Source organism: Aythya marila, assembly GCF_965140915.1.
Source record: "Aythya marila genome assembly, chromosome: Z".
Classification (NCBI taxonomy): Eukaryota; Metazoa; Chordata; class Aves; order Anseriformes; family Anatidae; genus Aythya; species Aythya marila.
In genome coordinates, this window is record NC_139080.1 from 210,127 (window position 1) to 230,837 (window position 20,711).

The 20,711-nt window shown below is 52.8% G+C and overlaps 2 protein-coding genes across 2 annotated transcripts; one reads left to right on the top strand and one right to left on the bottom strand.

The window, feature by feature from the left end:
• Positions 1-1,636: 1,636 nt before the first annotated feature.
• On the top strand, positions 1,637-3,422 carry LOC309889798 (retinal homeobox protein Rx2; the record flags this gene model as incomplete). The annotated part of the gene is made up of 3 exons (XM_082782826.1): positions 1,637-1,913; positions 2,017-2,243; positions 2,970-3,422. 3 exons carry the CDS (start codon positions 1,637-1,639, stop codon positions 3,420-3,422), a joined length of 957 nt encoding a protein of 318 aa, XP_082638952.1.
• An 8,620-nt stretch (positions 3,423-12,042) lies between these two features.
• LOC309889973 (gastrin-releasing peptide-like) lies at positions 12,043-16,326 on the bottom strand (the record flags this gene model as incomplete). Its single annotated transcript, XM_082783288.1, has 3 exons — positions 12,043-12,126; positions 15,005-15,255; positions 16,179-16,326. 3 exons carry the CDS (start codon positions 16,324-16,326, stop codon positions 12,073-12,075), a joined length of 453 nt encoding a protein of 150 aa, XP_082639414.1. The 3' UTR covers positions 12,043-12,072.
• Positions 16,327-20,711: the final 4,385 nt, after the last annotated feature.

Consider the following 20,711-nt stretch of genomic DNA (forward strand, 5'->3'; position numbering starts at 1 on the left):
CAAAAGCCACACTAACCTTTTTTTGTCTCTTCTGTTGGCCTCTTCCCTCTTTGCCAATGGATGGCTGAGCTTCCTCCCACCCCCCCTCTCACTCTCCCTGGAAGCAGCCAGTGAGGGCAGACCTCACCTGGAACGATTAGGAAAAGCTGCTGAGCTACAAGAAATTAACTTTGGGACATCAGACCATAAACCTTAAAAAGGTGTGGGCGAGGGCTGAAGCAAACGCTGCCAATCGGGAGGAAGACACAAAGATGGAGTGAAGATATCCTGAGGGAAGAAGCCATACCTTTCAGTAGCACGTGTATCTGGAAGAAGCAGTACCAATGTTTTTCATTCACATACACCCTCCTCAGGCTCGAAATGGAAGCATCTTTGAAGCTAAATGCAGGCTGAAAACCACTTTGACGCTTTTGTGTTTGTCACTTTAGCTGGGACAAAAGATGGTTGGTACCTCAAAGAAATGGGCAGGTGCTAGCAGGAAAAAGTGATAAAGAGAAGGAAAGAGAAAGGCAGGGAAAATAATAATGCAGAAAGAAGTAAGTTGGAGGCGGGAGACACGATGCTGTTCCCCAGTTAGGACTGCGTTGAGCTCATGTCCTCCACCAAGCCCGGTGCAAAGCAGGGTGTGGGATCAGCTCTCCACCTCACCTTCAAAAGCAAACTGTAGATGTCCCATGCACCCTGTCCTGCCTTCTAGCCTCCAGCCCCACTCCCTCAGCAGGGGACTGGGCTGCCGAATTGGCTCTGCTCACATGGCCTGTCGTCCTCTGTCCTCTCGGGAGTGATACCAACAACTTGAGCCCAGTCACCACCACCCCCGCCCCGATACCTCCGGAGCTCATCCTCCCAAAAAGCCCACGTGCGTTTTCACCCGGGCAGTAAACGTGACTTGGAAGGCTGCCGAACCCAGGGCAAGTACCCCGTCGGGGGACCACAGCAGCAGCTTTTACCCCCGGGGCTTTTCACCCTCTGCATTTAGCCGCGGGACAGTGCCACGGCCCCCTCGCGCCCCTCGTCCGAGATGAACACCGCCTCCGCGGCCGGGGCGCCCTCCAAAGGCGCGGGACAGGCGTGGGCTGGAGCTGCCGGGGCGAGGAGCGTGTGCGCGGGGGTGCTCCGGGAGCCTCTGCCCCGGGCCCGTCCTCCGCGCTACCGCCAAGCGGCCCCCGCGCCCCGGGCCCCGCCGTGCCGGGTCGCTCCCCCCCGCCTGTCCCACGACGGCTTCCGACGGCGCTCGGCCGGCCGCGGGGCTGCGGCGGCGGCGGGGCCCGGCGGGGCGCCCGGCCAGGGCCGGCCCCGGCGGCAGCGGGGGGCCGCCCAGCCCCGCCTCGGGTGGCGTCGCCCGGTGCCGTCCGGGGCCGGCGGGGCGGGGAGAGGCGGGGGCGGCGGCGGCGCCGGGGGGGCCGGAGGGGCGGGGGGCCAGCGGGCGGCGGCGGCGGGGCCCCGGGGATGCCCTGCCCCCCCGCCAGGCCGCAGCGGCGCGGGGCCTCGCCTTCCCTCCGGCCCGCCGCCCCCCGGCACTCCTCCCCCGCCCCAAGGAGGCCAGCCCGCCGGGCGGCGCCGTGCCAGAGCTGCCCGCGCCGCCCCGGGGCCGGGCGGGAGCGCCGCCGCGCCGGGACCCCGGGCCGGCCGCCCCATGCACCCGCCCGGCGCCCCGCTCGCCATGGCCGAGGGCGCCTTCTCGCTGTCGGCTCCGGCGGCGCGCAGCCCCGGGGGGAACCCGTCGAGGCTGCACAGCATCGAGGCCATCCTGGGCTTCAGCAAGGAGGACGGCCTCCTCGGCCCCTTCCCGCCCGACGGCGGCGCCGGCAGCGCCAAGGAGGCGGACAAGCGGGGTCCCCGGCACGGCCTCCCCAAGATGCCCGGGGAGCCGCCGCCGGCCGAGCGCCAGGGCCGCGCCGAGCGCTTCCAAGGTGAGCGCGGCGGGCGAGGGGCGCCGGGTCCCGGGCGGGCGGGCGGCTCTCCCCGCGCCCCGGGCGGCCGCGCTGCCGCTGACTCGCCTCTCTCCCCCCGCAGAGCCGTACTGCCCCGGCAGCGCCAGCCCCGAGCTGCCCGCCGGCGGCGGCGAGGGGAAGCCGTCGGACGAGGAGCAGCCCAAGAAGAAGCACCGGCGGAACCGCACCACCTTCACCACCTACCAGCTCCACGAGCTGGAGCGCGCCTTCGAGAAGTCCCACTACCCCGACGTGTACAGCCGCGAGGAGCTGGCCATGAAGGTCAACCTGCCCGAGGTCCGCGTGCAGGTAACGCCCGCGCCCGCACGGACGGCCCCGGCCCCGGCCCCGGCCCCGGCCCCGGCCCCGGCCCCGGCCCCGGCCCCGGCCCCGGGAGTGCTGGTGCAGCACGGCCCGGCCGGGCTCGGCGCAGCCGCGCGTTGCCGGCGCCGGCAGCCCCCGGCCCGGCTCGGCCCGGCCCCTCACTCGTGGCAGCGGGAGGCGCTCAGCCCCGCCGCGCCGACGGCCTCGCTGCTCCGGTGCCGCTGCCGGAGCCCCGGCCGGCGCCCGGCCGAGCGGCACCGCGGGGCGCGGGGCTGCGCCGCAGCTCCGGGCTCGTCTCCGGCCGGCCCCGCTCGCACGGCCCCGACGCGGCAGGCACAGACCGGCGGAGCCCGGGGCCGTTTCGCGTTTGGCCGCCGCCGGTTAAGCGGCGTGTCCCGCTCCGGGGCACCGGGGCGGCAGAGCCGGGCGGTGGAGCCGGGAGCGGCGCGGCCCCAAGGTGGCTCCGCACAGCCCGTGCCCGGCCAGCGGCAGGGTGTCTCCAGAGGGCCCTCACCACGCTTCTTCCCCAAGCCCACGGGGAAGCACCTCCAAGTCTGCTCCTGCCTCGGTGCCTTCTCCTGCCCTGCCCTGCTCTATTCCCTCTGCTCCATCTCATGTTTCCCTCTGTGCCCGGGGAAGCCTTTGCCTTCCGTGGCAGTGGCAGCGCTGTCCGGGGGCAGCGGTGCCTGGCTAACACGGCTGTGCTTGCAGGTGTGGTTTCAGAACAGACGGGCCAAGTGGCGGCGGCAGGAGAAGCTGGAGGTGACCTCTATGAAGCTTCAGGACTCACCTATACTCTCCTTCAACCGCTCACCGCAGGCGACCCCCATGGGCCCCCTCAGCAGCAGCCTGCCCCTGGAAACGTGGCTCAGCCCGCCTGTGCCCAGCGGCACGGCCCTGCAGAGCCTGCCTGGCTTTGTGGCCTCTCCGCAGAGCCTGCCTGGCAGCTACACGCCACCGCCCTTCCTGAACTCTCCGGCCGTGACCCACGCGCTGCAGCCCCTGGGGGCAATGGGGCCACCGCCGCCTTACCAGTGCGGGGCCACCTTTGTGGACAAGTTCCCCTTGGACGAGGCGGACCCACGCAACACCAGCATTGCTGCCTTGCGGATGAAGGCCAAGGAGCACATCCAGTCCATCGGCAAACCCTGGCAGACGATCTGAGCTTCTTCTTCCAGCACCTGGGACAAAAGCACTGGGAAGGCTGGTACCGGGATGCCCAAGGGATGCCCTTGACCCACTCTGACTCCCCTGGACAAGGACCTGACAACAGAGGGCTGTCCCTCACACCAGCTTTTTCCCCATGCCCTGGCTTGCTTTGTATTTTGTGGTCTTTTTAATCTCCTTTTCCACATGCCCTGCGGAGTTAGGGGTCAGATCATAGCTTAGGAAAAAAATCTCTTTCGTTCTCCCTTCTTGGCTGGATGCTTTAGTTGCAATAAAAGCTGAAGTAGGGCGAAGAGCGGCGTAGGGTGGCTGGGAACCAAGGCCTGTGTGATCTGGGGAGGGTTTTCTGTTTGCACCATTAAATGCCACAACTGGTGTGAAGCCTGTGCGTTGTGTGTCTGCACAAGGGGGCTGCCCAGGCCAGGTCCTTCGCTGCCTCTGGCGTGTGGTGGGGAGCCGCAGGCCTGGCCGTGGCCCTTTCCCTCCTTGCAGCCTAGCCTTGCTGGGGGTCTCATGCTTCCCCCTGCCCCTGGCTGTGGTGGCTCCCTTCAGTCACTGCCGGGGGCTCTTGATGGGGCCAGAGGTGTGGTCCCATGGCGGGCGCACACCCAGCCAGTGGCTCCATGCTCTGCAAAGAGTGGCCGGGGCCCCACCAGGGCCCAGCTGCAGCGTTCCCACACCCAGCAGGACAGCCCGGGGGCCGGATGGGATTTGCTGCCCCCATCCTGGGCTGCCGGCCCACGCCACCACCTCGGAGAAGGGTCCGGTAGGTCCTGCAGGCTCCTGGCTCCTCAGCCCAGCCGCTGCGTGGGGGCTGACTGGGGCAGCTGGCCTGGCAAGGCTGGGGTGCTGGCAAGGCACTGGGCCGCGCTCACCCCACACTGCACAGCACCCTTCCCGAGTTGCCTAAACTAAATCTGCGGCATCTTTATTTTCCATTATCTCCGTTACTGCCCGTAATGGGGCTGAGAAGCTGTAATGAAACACCCCTTCTCCTCCACTGGGCACGGGGCGCTCTGCACACTCTGGAGGTTGTGGCAATTAACGTTTCTCATTAGGGAAGGGAGAAGGATGCACAAGCGTCCTCATTGTGTCCTGGGGATGATTCAATGCAGACTGGGAGACCTCTCCTTTCACCATTTCCCACTCGTTGTGGCCAGACAAAGGCTGGCTTCTAATTATATTTTCACAATCTGTGCGTATCTTTAAGAGTCCTGTCAGAAACAAGTATGTCAGCTTTGTTCAGCTTCACTTCAGGGAGCTTTTTAACCTCAGACAGCAGTTTCTAAACATCCCTTCACAGCCTCCTCCACAGCAGCCCCATCCGTTGTCTGGAGAGCTCCTTTTGCAGATAATAATGAGAATCCCTTTATTTTGAAAACGCCTTTCCCTCTCTCTTTGGCCTCTGTGCGCATCCAGCCTGCCTCTTTGTATCAGGCCCCATGCTGTGTCCGGGCTTCCCTTCCCCAGCCGTGCTGGCCTGGGGGGCATGTAGGTGTGCCCCGCTGCCCCTTTTACAGGTGAGCTTTGTATTGCTGAGGATGCCCAGAATACGGGGCTTGCAGTAAGGCACATCTCCTCCGGTGGCTGTGAGGGAGAGATGTCTCCTCGTGTTTGTGATGTGCCTGCACACCTGGGCTGCGTCAAAAGAAGACACGCATTAACAGATGTCTACACAGGCTGCACACACCCTGGTACCCCAGGGACAGGAACAGTCCCGCTTGGTGTTACTCGGCTTAAAACCCTCCTGCACATGAATGCACTTAATTGTCACCCAAAACCTGTTTCCCGTGCTTCTTGCTCACGATTAGCAAGCAAAACCCCGAGATCTCAGTGGTGTTCTCCCCCATTTTGCTGCTATTACCCTCCCTCCCTGTTGCCCCCTATTCTCCTATGTCCTGCAAAGCCACGTGAAAGACCCCCTGACTTTCTGTTCAGCACCGGAATCAGCATTGACGCTCAGTAACTTAGAGTCAAGCACTAATAACAGACAGCGACAGGACAGCAAAGTGAAGACACCTGTTCACTTTTATCAAGCTCTTGATCCAAAATCTGCAAGCAAAAAATGGTAATTATGTCAAGCTGTGTCAATTGTTCTTTTACTTGGATATTAAGCAGGTCTTTTTTATATTTTGTAAATGTGAACCCTGCAATGGATTATCTACACACAAAGATCAGTTGTGTGCTTCAAGGAAAGTGACAAGTTTATTGCTAAAAAGAAACATTCTAATCTGCTAAACATGAGTGGTCACAGAGAGGTAAATATTTTTAAAACCAATAAAGGGACAGAACTTGCATCTCTCTCTTCTACCTTGTCTGGTTTCCTGTATTCCTACACTTTCTTTCAAATTGTCCCATTCCATTTTAAAAGCTCATTTGTTCAGTTTGTTGTAAATATCTTCTCCTCCTTAATTGGGTGCTGAGTCTAATAATCCTGCCTCGGCTTGTTAACTGTACAATGGCAGTCAGAGTTAATGACCCATTAGTGATTAATTCCTTAACCAGCATCTAATTGCTCACTGTAAAACCTTTTCTTAAAAGTGGATTAAATCATCTAGATCCTTAACCACTTCTTTACTCTAACTTTGCTAAGACTCTTAGCCTGGCTGTTTCTGAGTGATCTATTTATTCTTTTGCTTAAATTGTATTAACAAGCTAGTATTGTTAGTGTCTATATTAAACTTCTTTGCAACATCTGAAGTTCTAAGGAAAAAATACACCAATAAAAGATAGCAAGTGAAAATATTAAGAAATCTACGCCCTTGCAATGGAGACAATTTCAGACAGAAAAGGTTGTTATGCTAACCATGGCATTTGAGAGAAGTGGACTTGTAGGACAGGGTGGCCAGGACATGGGAACAGGTACTTGAGGTTATTGGATAGTAACTTGAGGTTATTGGTAGGGTAACCGCTCATGGCAGTGTGTAGGCTTTGGTGGGTGAAGCTGTAAACACTCAGAGTTTTCAGAAGTGTGGCCTGGTCTTCACTCAGTGTCCTGGTTACGGGGCATTTGGCAGGGGCTGCCCCGGGAGACTCCTGGGAGGGATCGGTACATGCGGGACAAATCCTTGCCACCATTCCACACACACAGATGTGCACAGATGCTCTCCTGGGGGTACCGCATCTCCTTGCTCAGGGGATGTGATGAGCTGGGAGAGGCAAACCTTGCTGGGACTGGGAAGCAAGACAGTGTATGTCTGCTACCGGTCAAAAGGGAATTACTCATAGTTAAATTGGCCATGGGGAAGGCAGCCAGTATCAGTAGCTGAGGAGCTCTTTCCCCTTTCCTTCCACATTGCATTTTAATTGAATGAACAGGCTGAGCTAGGACCCTAGCTATGTTTGGAAAGCATTCCAATACATTTCCAGGTAAATCCCACACGACCTGTCTGAGCTTCATGTTTTTTACCTGGGGAGAGGATGGATAGATATACATTTATTCATATTATGCAGATCATGATATCACTCACTGTGCATTTGGCTTCAGAATTTTGGAAAAGTAAAATTGAATCACCATCTCTGCATCTGCTTCACCTGTAGCAATCTCTCCACTTGCAAATGAGGTTAATCCTGGGTGATTTCTCATTAAGATATGAAATGTGGAGAGGCGGACAGCTTTTCCTGAGAAGTCTTTCCATCAGGCTTGTCTGCTTTTACCCAGACAGAAATCCCAGGCTTAATATAGAGAAGTGCTCTGTAAAGTTTTGTACAGGTCAATAGCATGAGCTATGCAGGAGAGAAGACAATTCTCATCAAGAGCTTTGAAGATCTCTGAATTAGTAGTTACAAATAAAATGTCATCATGAAACTTGGTCTCAATGCCACCATTTCTCAGCAGAAAGTATATTCTAATCTCTTTTCTTTCACAACCCTGCTCAAAATCCTGTCAGTATTCAAGAAAACTCACAAAGAATCCTGACCTATTTGAGTAGAATTCTGACCCACAGTTTGGCTCAGCTGCTTTCCAGTGAAGCAAGACTGGCTCTCTCAGTCCCTGATGGATGGTGTCAGGAGATGTGGCCATGTAGGTTGGCACTCATTAGTACACCCTGCTGTCACCCCTCTACAGCAGCGAGCTGGCCATGGTGTCTGCTCTACAGCCATGACAGGTCACAGCCCCAGAGATGAAAGCACACAGAGCTCAGTCACAGTTCAAATTTCTTTTCTGGGCTGTGGGAGTCTGGGGCAATTTTGTTCCCTTCCTCTGCTGAGGACTTGTTAGTGTCTGCAGGTGAGATGGAGACCTGAAGGTTCTTCTTTCCAGCTGCCTCAGCTACATCTGGCAGGGGTTGCAAGTAAGAACGTTCAGGTACCTCCTATTGGGACATAATGTGAAATCCAGCTCCAACAGGCATTAATTCAAGGGTTTTTCCTTCATCTACGGTGTTCTTGGGCCAGACATTCAAATTCTTTCTTCCATGCAGTCAGCATTGTCCTGTGTCATTGATGCCATGGGATATAAACTTGAAACTTTATTGACTTCCTTCATTATAGTTTGTCAGCCACTGAGTACCCATTTATAAAATCCCGTCATGGGAGCAAATGATGGAATAAATCAAACAAAAGAGAGCAGAATAAAAAGCAAGGAAGGAGATACTGATTAGGACATTATCACCCTGACAACATTACCAACTTTTCTGGCACAGTGAATATTGTGTCTCCTCTCTCCTAGCATCTCCATGTCCTGCCAATGGATGATGTGAAAATTGGCTGACATGTGGCTGTCATCTCTTTGGCATATGAAACTTCTGCCCCACTAAGAACCATGAAATAAGCTCTGGTCTTGTACAGAAAAGAAGTTAAAGTCAGCTGGGCAAGACTTTCAAGAAAGAGTTTAACTGTAGGCAGTAGGAATTTGGATGGCAAGAACTGAAGCTTTGGCAACTGATACTCAAAGAAGGGAGTGTTGGGGTAAACAAAGAGGATGGTGTTCCAGTTGCTGACCATCTCAGGTAGGTCAGATGTCTCTCTATTGAATCCTTCTCAGAGAGGGGGCAGCTGCAAGGAGTAAGACAGAACACTGGACAAACCCAGAATACCAAGGAGGGGATGCTAGTTTTAAGCCGTGTTTTTAAATAAATGGCTCCTCAGAAAGTTTGGCCCACCAGCAGCCCTCTCCTGCTCAAATGCCACTGCTGGCTGCAGAATAGCTCAAACACAGCATGGCTTGTATGGCAGGCAAATCTGCAGATGATTATGCAGATGCCATAAACTAGTGTTTATGGTGAACCCATCATAAACATGCTGATCCCCTACCCCCTCCCTGCAAGATCCTGCCATATACTTTCTAGTTTATTAGATGCTGCCTCTGTGGAACAGGAGAGTGCCATTTAACACGCAGAGAAACTGTGTCTCAGAGACACATGACTTACCCAGTCATCAGACAGGGATGGTACGACTGAGTTACCTATGCATATGCTTTTAGTGACATTTGGGACCCCTTTCGGGTAGCCTGAGCCATCCACACAGGCCTGGCACATACCACACAGGCTTTGCAAGAGAGAGAGCCCTGCTCCCTCAGACCCACAGCCAGAGGCCAAGGCTGCTGGTGGCAGCAGGTGCTGTGCTTTGGATCCCACCTGGAGTCTGTACGAAGACTGCCTGAGCCTTTGGATGGAGCTTCGGCTTTTGGGCTAGGCTTCTTCTCCTTCCTGGGTGTGCAACACACGCACGCCTTCAGTGCCTTTGGCCACATGAAAACTCAAAGCCACCTTCCCAAGTGCCCTTCTGATTTGGCTCAACCCCTTCCTCCACTCTGCCTTCACCACCGACAGGGCAGGGTGAGGGACGACTGATTCAGATGTATAAGGAAAACTTTCCAGGGATGGCATCATAGCCCTGGGGGTGCGTGGTGCTGGCTGAGCTGCAGCATGCTGAGCAAGGTCCTTCCGCCTCGTGTGGTGTGAGGGAGGGGAGGCAGGGCTGGAACGCCATGAGAGCAGAGCGATTTCGCTGAGGTGCCAATCCTACCTGCGGGCCAGGTCTCACGCTGTCTTAGGGCAGGGCGGTGATCGGCCAGAAAAAGGAGAAATGGGAAGCGGTAAGCAGGCTCGAGTGACAAACGCCCCGGGCCAGCAGGTAAGTCCACCGGGTCTCCGCCGCGGCTGTCCTAATTTGGGATGCTCGCTGAGGTGCCCGGAATTTGCCCTGGAGCCCAGGATACCTGCAGCGAAGCGCGCAGGTAACCACCGGCCGTCTACTGACCGCTCTCCCGCACGGCGAGGGGCCGGGGGCGGCCGGGGGCGCCGCGGCCCGGGGCTGCGTCCGCTGCGAGGCATCCGCTGGCCGGGGGCGCCCCCTGCCGGGACCGGGCGGAGCTGCGCCACCGGGCCCGTCCCGCCGGGCGGCCGCGGCGGTCCGTGAGGCGGGCCCGTGCTGCGGCAGGGCGGGCGCCTCGCCGATGCGCCGCGTGGTCGGCTCCCCGGTACACGGCACGGCTGGGTTCGGAGGCTCCCCCGGGTGCCCCTGGTCCCCCGGCCCAGCAGCCCCCCGAGCAGGGTGCCCAGCCCCACGGCCCGGCGGCTGCTGGAGACCTCCCCGAGGAGCCCCCAGCCCCTCTCTGGGCAGCCTGGGCCAGGGCTGCGGCACCGCCCGGCACAGGAGTGCGGCCTGGCGGGCAGGGGGAGCCGCCGGGGTCCGCTACGGCCCGCAGAAGAGTCGGGAGATGCTGTTTGCTATCACAGTCAATATCCCCAAAAGCTGTGTCGCTCAAACAGAAACTGGAGGTTCACACTAGCCTTGAACTGAGAGGGTCCTAAAGCCAAATCTTCCATCCTCTTAAGGGGGGAAATGCAATAAATGCAATTATGCCAAAGGAGGGCATACCAGTGAACGAGCAGGATATTGTATATCCCACTGCCTGGACAGAGTGCCAAACTGTGAATTGCCTTCTGTAGCCTGGTCGGCCTCAATGCTCAGCTCCCATCATGAGATCTCTCCAACCTGCACAGCTAGCTTGCGAGTGCCTGAAGTCCATTGTTGCCATCAGTCATGCATCTCAGATGCATGGTTTGTGGCTGGGCTTGCTCACAGCTGCCTGAACCTAGAGTGGGCAATGTGGAAGCCAGCTCACACCTGAGTGTCTCAGTGATGCCTTTTCCAGATCCTTCCCCAGCAGTCAGTGCACACCGGTGTACCTAAGAAGTCCCTAAACAACTGCATCAGAGATTCAGATGTGTTCAGACCACTAGCTACAAGGCTTGATGCTCCGAAAGGGATGAAGATGCCTCAGTAGTGGTACTGAAAAATGGGGCGCTCTGACATCTGGCTCTGACCTGTGCTTGCCTAACATCTTGGCCACCTTGCAGTGCCCTGCTCTGCAGGCATGCTCCTTGCAAGGTCCCGCCGGTGCAGGTCCTGTTCTCTCTTGCCTACTTTCTCCTTAACCCTCCTAACCTTTTATCCCCGAGTACACAGTGGCTCAGCCTGTGCTCTGGTGTTTAATGAACAGCAAACGCTGGTGCCCCTGCTCTTGTGGTGAGTAAACAGCTCATGGACTGTGGCACTGCTGTTTTAGGAGGCACCGTTTTCTTTCTTATTCATTCTTCTCTGACCCAGGTCTGTTACTCCTGTCATGATGAGACAGTCTATTACCAAAACTTCCAGATCCTTCTTGTAGCTGCATCACACAGGCACAGCTGTGAGCCCATGACTTGAACAAACACTCCTGCTCCACAGCGTGGGCCAAGGAAGGTAGAAACTACGCTAAAGATAGATCTTTGTCCAGATCTGCTTCTCCTGCTTTGTGCTGGGCTTCCCCCCATCCTTACGATCTGGTCTGTCAGTGCTCTCACTTGAGAGGTGGCAGCACATTATCTCCTTGTCTGGGTTTTTGATGAAGGGACTGTCCAGTTGTGTACTGAAAACTACAAGTAAGCAAGGAGCATTGCTTAGCTAAAATGTGTTGTAGCCCCACAAAAGGTGTCACTCACTTGTTCTCCTGGGAGGCAATGTTCTTCCTTTAGACTCCTGTGGAAACATGAAGGTGCTGGACCTGCTAGTCACATCTGTAGGAGTGCATGTGGGGGGGGGGAACACGCTCAGCTGCCACTTCGCCTCTGAGTCAAACAAGGCAGAGCATCGCTCAGCAGACCTGCCTGCTGCCTGCCGTGGCAGTGCATCGCGTTCCCTGCACTTGGTGCAGAGCTACCTTGAGAAGGCAGTGTCAGCTCCCCCTTATTGAACAAAATGACAGGCCCGGGAGCAATTCAAGAAGAGCTTCAGTGGAAAGTGAATCATTCTATTGTGTCTTTGTTACTAGCTATGACACAGCCAATTTCCATTTTATTAAATAAAAGTATAAACTCGGCCTTTTCGTTCAAACTATTTATTGCAAATGTTGAAATGTCATGTAATTTTAAACTAAGAGATGAACTGATTAGATAGACGTTGTATAATTAATTGGAAGACCCTTCCATGACAATTATGCATATCAAAGCCATTCAAGTGGGAAAATGCAACCTTTAAAATGAAGTAGAGTGTAGTCATTGCTGAAACATACAAGAATATTTGTATTTAGATATTTTACTCAAAGGAAATATTGTTTACAGAAAGAAAACCTTGTTGATTATCTGATACAATCAAGTGTTTGTGAAACATAGTCTCTTATGGAAAGTATTCCATTTCTTCAAGGTTTAGAGACCTTCTTTCAGCTTGGAGTGTTCTCTTTCGTATTCACAACTTGAAGCAAATACTCCATCATCTAATAAAGAAAGAAAAATAGTATTTATAGATGAGTCCTGACAAAAGTCACTCACTAAGTTAATAAGCCTAATACACAGGCTGCTCTGTGTATTCAAATAAAAAACAAATTCCTAATAATCTTTCCAAAACAGACCTCATTTTTCTAAGTTAGCTTAATAACCAACTGCTGAAGTACGAGGAAAGTCGTTCTCCTGAATAATTCAGTCTGCCATCTCATTTATATAATGTCTCATTAGTGATAAAAAGCCAAGTCACAGAAACAATTTAAAGATTATTTTCCAACTTACTTTTTGCACTTAGAACAGCTTGCAGAAGAGATTTCCTTTCTGTCCTTTAACTACTTGAATTGTAGTTAACGCACTGAATAAAGAGCAGGCAAAGTCTTCATTTGCTAATTTCATTTGCATTAACTGAATATAGGAAAAAGTAACTCAGGCACACCACCCTAAGCCTAATTTCCTGTTATGATCAATTCTTGGCCATTTTGGCTATGTGTGTACTATGATACTTATCCTCCATTGGTTCAGTCTGCTAGAAAGGGTTTTTTAATTATGATTATTATTTTATTGTTATTGAGAACTGTACAGCACAGTGTGAGCATCAGTGGTGAAGAATGCACTGAGTGAATGTGAGCTAATAAACAAGACCCTGAATTGAATTACCTGAAGGAAATATCTGTATTTACTGCTGCAGACTCTGACTTTGGGGGTAGTAACTTCCCACTTCAAATTTAAAGTTCAAAATTTAAACTACATCAGTTACTTTTGAAAAATTCCATGAAATAAAGCACCAAGTATATTCAACATGGAACCCCTCACATCCAGAAAAATCTACAGAATCAAAATCCAAAGGTCATTTACACTCCTCTGTCACTGCATATATGTATGTCCAAATTTCGTATGTACCAGAATTCCATTTTTTTAAATAAACATTGCCACTTTTAAAAAAGGGAACAATTACCATTAATTAAAGGTTTAGGAAATTATCACAGTCTTCTAAAATCAAAGCTTACATTTAATCTTCAGGTCTCCTGCATCAGGAAGGCAGATCTCAAGCAGATGTATATAGATATATAGTTTGATTTTTAGGTGCTGGGTTTTTGCTTTCCGAAGCCAATGGGAAAAATACCTTCCATCTTCTCTAGGCTGCATATAATCAGCTGTTTGTGTCCAACAGGCATAAAGGACAGCTTTGGCACTTCTTTCCTGATTATGCTTTACTTCAGGATAGAGACAAACTAACTTTATGCATTGGAAACAAAAGGTTCTATGGCAAAATGAGGTTCTGCCAGTTGTTCTATGTCTTAGTTACAGGAAAGACATATTTATTTTACCCCTCATTTGAGAATTCTGGAGACTTAAGGCAATAACCTCATTATTCCATGTATATGTTCAATGCCTGACCCCAAAACTCTGGATATTAATTTAGGGTAAAAGTACACATGTGAACAGAATTCAGTAAGGGCAATATCTGTCCTTTTTAAGTATGATTTATTACCAAATAGTTATAGACGTCAAAATATTTCCCTCTTTACATAATGTAATGGAATTTGTTTGTCTAATTTGATTACAAAGCTGCACACAGCAGAGCTGAGGATGCAATAAATATCTTACTTTTTAGATAGTATTAATCACAGTTATTATAAGCATCACTGTCATAAAGCCATAGCCAGAAAGAAACATATGGACACCATTCATATCAGTGGTGTAAGAGACGTAAAAGCACAACTTACTTTAATGAGTAAATCTTTATCCTTATGCAAGTCAGTGACAAGATATTCACTGACCACTGCGCTAGGATTCCAAGAGGGAGACCAAGGTGAAGTTAGCTGAGGAATATTAACTATATAATATCACTGTAGAATATGGGAAGAAAAAACTCTTCCCACTGATGTCTTTAATGGTGTGTATTATTCTTTCTATGCTGTTTCAATGTCAACCAGAAGAATCCTGCAACTCTATCACCATTTCTGAATTTCGTGCATTACAAAGAAAGGAGTTTTCTAATACATTTTGCAGTTTACTTGATAAGTCTTTTAGACTCAGATTACTTTCTGTAAAACCTCACGAATATCCTTATGAGTGAATTTCACAGGATTTTCCAAAAGAATAGGGGTGAATCTGTACTTGTACCAAATCTGTACTTGTACCAGCCTTGTTACCTCGTGAACTAGGACTCATAAGTACACTAACTTAAGCGAGGAAGAGGCTGGTCCTAGGTGCACATTAAAGCTTGTTTGTAGCCACAGATTCTTTTTGCGTGACCAGAGATTACCACAGTAGTGGTCCACATCATCAGCCAGAAAAACTGATGCCTGGGGGAAAAAGACTTTGGCGTGAGCCAAATGCAGACCGAGGAGCTGAATAAACCCTCCAGTTCAGCTGCTCCATCCCTTGGGGCTGCGGCACCTTGAAGGCAAACATGATAATGGCACCTGGAATGGCAACAGAAGGGAACAGCTGGTGTGATGTGCTTTGCACACAATGCTTTGCCTTCTCTCTGCATGCACGCCTGTTTTTCACACTAGCTCGTTTTTGCTGAGTTGATACAGAACTTGCTGTTGGTGTGGTCATCTCAGCACGAAGTGCTAGGAAATAAAAGAATATAACAACCGAGCAACTTGAAGGCAATCCGGACACTGCAATCTGTTGAACACCTGTCGAATTTATGCCCAGTAGCAAATCAGTTCATAAACAATATAATCTGTGACTGACAATTTCTAATCAAGAGTAAAATCCCACTTGACTGAATGACTAGTGCATTAGGCACATTTCTATTATTTTTCTGGACAACACAAAAGTTAGATGAAGCCAGTATGTCACTGTAACACAAAAGTTGACTTTAAGGAATGTTTTTACAGATTTTGTCTTACTTACATCTTTCCAGCTGCTATTGTCATCTGTCTCCCAGGTGTTCCTCGTATACCAGGGAAGCCCTCCTTTTGAGAAGTGAGCACTTTTATTTTCATTCCCTTCCAGCAGCCGTAACAAATATTTGGACATTTCTTCCCACTGCAGAGAGTCATCCAGCTGCTTAATATTTTCAGGTAGTGCTGAAAATGGGATCTTGTTTTCTTCTTCATAACCATAAGGAAAATCTCCAGTGCTCTTTTTCCCCATTAAATGTCCTGTAAGAACAATGACTGTAGCATGAAATTCACCCAGACAGGCATGGATTTGATAGCTCAAACATCAGCTGGAAGTTCAAATTGACCGATAGTGTGAGGGAAGGAGAGGGAAGGGGAGAGAAGAGCAGGGAAGATGTTGAAACTGAAGCACAGCTGGGACTGGAGATGTTGTCGGTGTTGTGCACAACTGGTTTCCTACATTGGCAGAAGGAATGTTTCTCCAAACTGGGCAGAGATGACCACGCATTTTGCCTGGAGCTAGGGAGAGGCACCTGGTTAGATTTGCTGGAATAAGGACTGGACGGAGAAGCTGAAAGTTTTAGACTTTCCTTGCCTTGATGTGGGATGTGGGAACTCTAATATTAAAGTCTACGCTCCAGTGCCTTTCCAGCAGCTGAACTGGATGCGTTTTTGCCATCCCATGCTTTGCTGCCATTAAAACGCAACCGTAATCGGCGCTGGGCTGCGAAGGAGACCACCGGGAGGGGCCGGCTCCGTGCTGCGCACCCCAGGGCAGCGGCTGCGCCTCGGTGCTGGGGAGCTCCGGCTCCTGCCCAGCTGCCCTCGGGCTGGCCCTCTGGTTGCCGATCTGAGCACGGAGGCAGCGGGAGGCGACACGGTCACCGCGTACCCGCGCCCTCGTGCAGCGCAGCCCCGTACCGCGGAGCGCGGCACGGCGGGGCCGGCAGCACCGGGGCGGGCGCGGCCGGCGTCGCCCCTCCTGTATCGCCCGTGCGCTCGCCAAGTGCCGGCACCGGCACCCCGTGCCGGCCAGAGCCCGGCGCTCCCGGCAGCGGTGCCGACGGGACGGCCCCTGGCGGGGACGCGGAGACCGCGGAGCAGCAGGTGGACCGGAGCCCGACGGGATGGGACGAGTCGGGACGGGACGGGACGGGACGGGACGGGACGGGACGGAGACTTACCCACAGCCCAGTGGCTGCCGCGGGGGTAGATCTTGGTGAGCGCGGGGGAGCCGCCGGGCTGCAGGGGCGCCGCGCCGCCCTGCGCTGCCAGCAGCGCCAGCGCCAGCAGCGGCAGCGCGCCGGGCCGCCGCGGGCCGCCGCCGCCCATCCTGCCGCTGCCGCTGCCGCTGCCGCTGCCCCTGCCCGTGTCGGTTTCGGTGCCGGTGCCGGTGCCCGTGCCCGTGCCGCCGTCGAGCCGCCCTCCGCTGCGAGCCGGCCCCCGCCCGGGCTCCGGCTCCGGCTTCGGCTCCGGCTTCGGCTCCGACTCCGGCTGGGCCAAGCGCTGCCGCCGCCGCCCCCCTTTATACGGAGCCGGGACCGGGCGCGAGCGGAGCTCCCGCGCCTGACGCCTCCTCACGGGGCCGGGGCTGCGGCCGCCCCCGGCCCCCGTGCCTTCGGCCTGCCTCCGGCGGGGGCGGGGGCGGCCGCACGCAGCCCGGACCCCCCCGCTCCGGCGGGGGGAGGCGAGGGGGCGCCGCTCCCGGGGCTCTGCGGCCGCCCCGTCGGGCCGCCCTCCCCAGCCGCCGCCCCTGCACCGGCTGCCCCGGGGCCGCTCGCCCCGTCCCGGCCGCTCTCGGGGACGCCGGGGGATCCCGTACTTGCGGGGAGCGCCGGCAATTTCGCTCGTAATTTGCGAGTGTAAACCAGCAGTTGCAAGCCAGCAACTTCTGAGAAGTTTGAGATCCCCTCGGCCCCCCTCGGCCCCCTGGCGGGTGTGCTGCCCTGCGGCGGCCGCGGGCGGGCCGGGCGGGCCGGGTGCCCCGTGCCGGGAGCGCGGCGGGGCCGCGGCGGGAGCGCAGGAGCCGGGCGAGGGAGCGCGGGTGCGGGCGGCCGGGTCTGAGAGCGGGGGGGCTCTCAAGCTGCCAGGCCAGGCTGCAGCACCCCGGAGCCGGGGTGTCTGCCTTCCCTCTCCGTTACACTACCCTTTGGAAGGACTCGACGGTCCAAACGAATCTGCCTGCGTACAGAAAGCACGACCATGTCCCCAGAACTGATTTGCTGCTCTAGCCTGAAATGACTGAACGGGGTGACAGGCTTTTGGAAGAGCTTACGGGAAAAAGTTGCTCCAGCATTTTTTTGAGGCAGAGAAACCATTGTAAAATGACAAAACACAAAGGACAGCATCATTTTAAGTTCATTGAGAAAAAAGATGTTGGGCAAAGAGTTCCTTTGAATTTTCAGCATTGCATGAAATTACTGTCACATGTGTTTATGAATATGACTCTCAGGTTTGCAGGACTTTATTCTTGCCTTGCAGAGAGACCCTGTAAACTTTCCAGCACTCTGAGGCACCCGGAACTGGCCGACTTCCTGATAGTTAATGGGTGAAAGGATTTCCATCCTGAAGAGATGCTGAAGAGGAAAGGGTGGGTGAGTCGCTGAAGGAATCAACAGAGGACTGTGGAGGCCACGAAGAACTGGAACAGTTAAGGGCGTAGTCAGCTCCAGGTACGTAGATTTGGTGGAGGGAAGGTGGATGAGTAGTAGAGGCATGTGGAGTCCTGATGTGCTGTTTGTCCCAGAAGAGAACAGACACAGGGATGTAGTCATCTGGAATTGGCACAGTTTGTGTGCTGGTTTAGTGTCTAGAGAAATGTGTCAGGATACAGTTAACGGAGCTAACTGCAAGGGACTTGCCAGGTCCTTCAGCTGACCCTACAAAACTAGAACCGAACTATACCCATAGTTCTTTCTTAACGGAAACTACCTTGGGTATAAACTAACATAATTACTGGGCAAATTATCTAGTACAATCACTTGTGAAGTCAATTGTGTGGCCTACTGTATGAGCTAAATTGTTCCCTTGTTTAGTCTTAGTTTATTGCATCTCCTTTTACTGCTTCATGCGTTTCATTCTTTTATTTTGGTTATTAATTATGCATTCTTGTTTAATTTACAATAGTATTTCCATGCCTCAATCAGGAGTTTCACTGTGCAGCCTGCAGCACAGCTATGGAAAACACGTGCTCTGTGCTGAGCAACAGATGATCAGCTGCATCATTGCCACCCGTGGGAAATTCTAATTGCTCATCACAATTCGAGACAGGAAATGGAAAATTCAGAAAACTGTCTATTTTCAGAAGAAAGCAAAGCAAAACGTTTGCCTTCCCTAAGCTGCAGTGGCCGTACTGAAAGCATTCCAGTTGTCCTCACCTCCCTGCCTACTACTCTGGAGCCACTGTGCTGGGGCCCCAGCGTGCTCCCCGCCACCCTGGCCTTCCCGGCCCACGGCCCCCAGGCCCGTGAGCACAGCACGGTGCAGCACAGCCCCGCATGGCGTGGCCCCGTAGGGCCAGGGCCCGATATCGACAGAGCAGTGGTTGGCTGCTGGCACTGCCACACGGGCTAACCTGGGAAACCGCTTGCTTTCTGCTGCTACCTTCCACACGATGCTTTTGTTACTTTTCAGCCATTTCTGGTGGTTTTGCCTCTGTTGCTTTCTGCTGGGTTTATTGCTGATGAATAGCATAAACCAAGGTTGAAACCTCTGATCAAAAAGTCACATACAGCTAAGTCACATACGGCTGTGTGCAACGCCTATGCTGTTAGCAGGCTTTGGCTAGCAGTGCCAAAGCATGAATTCTTACTCAGTTGATTGTTATCAAGCACTCCTAAGTCTCACTTGCTACAAACACTATCCAAACAAATAAACCTGTCTCAGATTTTGTATATATACTATGTCTTCGTATGTTTCATGTGCTAAAGGATGTGCCTTCACATTAAATCTCATTTCACCCTGTGTTAGGTTACTTTAATTTGAGTTTGCTCCTTATGCACTTTCATTTTTGTATCTTGCACAATGGTCTTAATTTGTTTGCTCTTTAGGTCATTAAAATTACAGTGAAAAGTACTGATCTACAGAGTTGATTGAACTTGGATTTGATTTTTCTTTTTTAATTGGGATTGACTTTTTGAATTGAGGGACATTTTTTGCTGAGGAAAAAAAAAAAAAAAAAAGAAACTTATCTTCAGGGTTTGTCATAAGGTACATTTTAAAATCATGTTAACTACCCCAAACATTCAACTGGCTTATCTGAAGCAAGCCACTAAGAGGGTTTTTGGTCTTTCTGGAAAAGGAAAATAATTTTCCTAAACTAAAGCTACCCTAGAGGCCTGTTAATCTTTTTAGGTTCTACCTTTGCTTTTATACTGACAGCCATCATGACAGCCTGGTCTCATCATTGTGTTCAGTGGAAGCTTATCCTTGCTCTTTTCAGGAGAAAAAGACCTTAATAAGATCTTCAGTCCCCCAGTTTGCACATGTATCTTGGTTCATGCAAACACTCAACTGAAACCCATGAAGTTGGAACTTAAATATCGAGCCCTCAACATATCTACAGAGAGTATCAGAAACAGACTTGTGCTTTTCCAAAGGAGCCTAGGCTCTGTGGAGTCTAGGCTTACACACACCCCAGAACATATCGTATTGTTTGTAGTATGTGCTGGACACGCCGGAAACTCTACTTCATTTGTCTGTAAGATATAGCTGCCTGGTGAAAAGCTGGCTTTCTTTGGGGATCAAAACATCCATCAGGGCATTCACAGGACCTTCTTCACCCTCTGTCAGAATGTCTGGCTGCCACTTTGGCAAATCCAATCCATGACAACCCAGCAGAGGTGAGCTGACCTGCTCTTCCATGCCTTGCAGTGGGCTGAAGAGAAGATAATGCTTGAACAGTTGTACCTGGACCACTGAGTAGGGACCCAGGACTGGTGGGCACAGAGCATGCAGATGGCAGGGAGCAGCAGCAGCACTGGCCCTGGCCAGACTAGGACTCTGTGACAGCCAGCGGTTGGTTATCACAGCACCACTGGGTGCTGCTCGAAGGAGGCAGGCTGTGGCCTGCTACGTGAGCAGCTGGTCCTGCACACAGCACCTCGCTGGGTGAGCTGTGTTACTGCGTCCAGGATGACTTAGGCCCAGGGGAACACGTGCCTGAGTAATGCTGCTTGCCTGTGGCCTCAAAGCAATTAGGCAGACAGGTTAATTAAATGAACTAACTGAATCTCTTCAATAAAAAACTCTTGCAGCTTGACAACCCCCTCCCCAGGTCCTTAGTGGCTTTAGAGGAGTAGGAGAAAATGGCAGTATCTTCAGACTGATGGGGCATGAACTGGTGCACTGCGTACCTTGTCTCGTCTTTCAGCTAGAACAGGGTTGCAGCTAGAACAGAACTGCAAATGTGAATGAGCAGCGCAGCACATGGAAAACACACCTGCAAAAAGAACCAAGTACTAGATCTCAAGCAGAAAAAAACAATCTTTAGGACATAAAACCCAAGCTTCCAATTAAAACTAAGCCAAAGCACAGCAAAGATGCTGAATAATTCCCATCTGCAAATGCAGAAAGCGGGCAAGACGAGCATCTTAGGCCCCGTGGTGGCTGGGAGCACCTCCACCACGATGGCAAGAAGCCAGGCAGTGGAGCGCGGGGTGGTGTGTTGCCACCAGCAGCCCACACGCTGCCAGCCTGGCCTGGCCCCCACGAAGTGT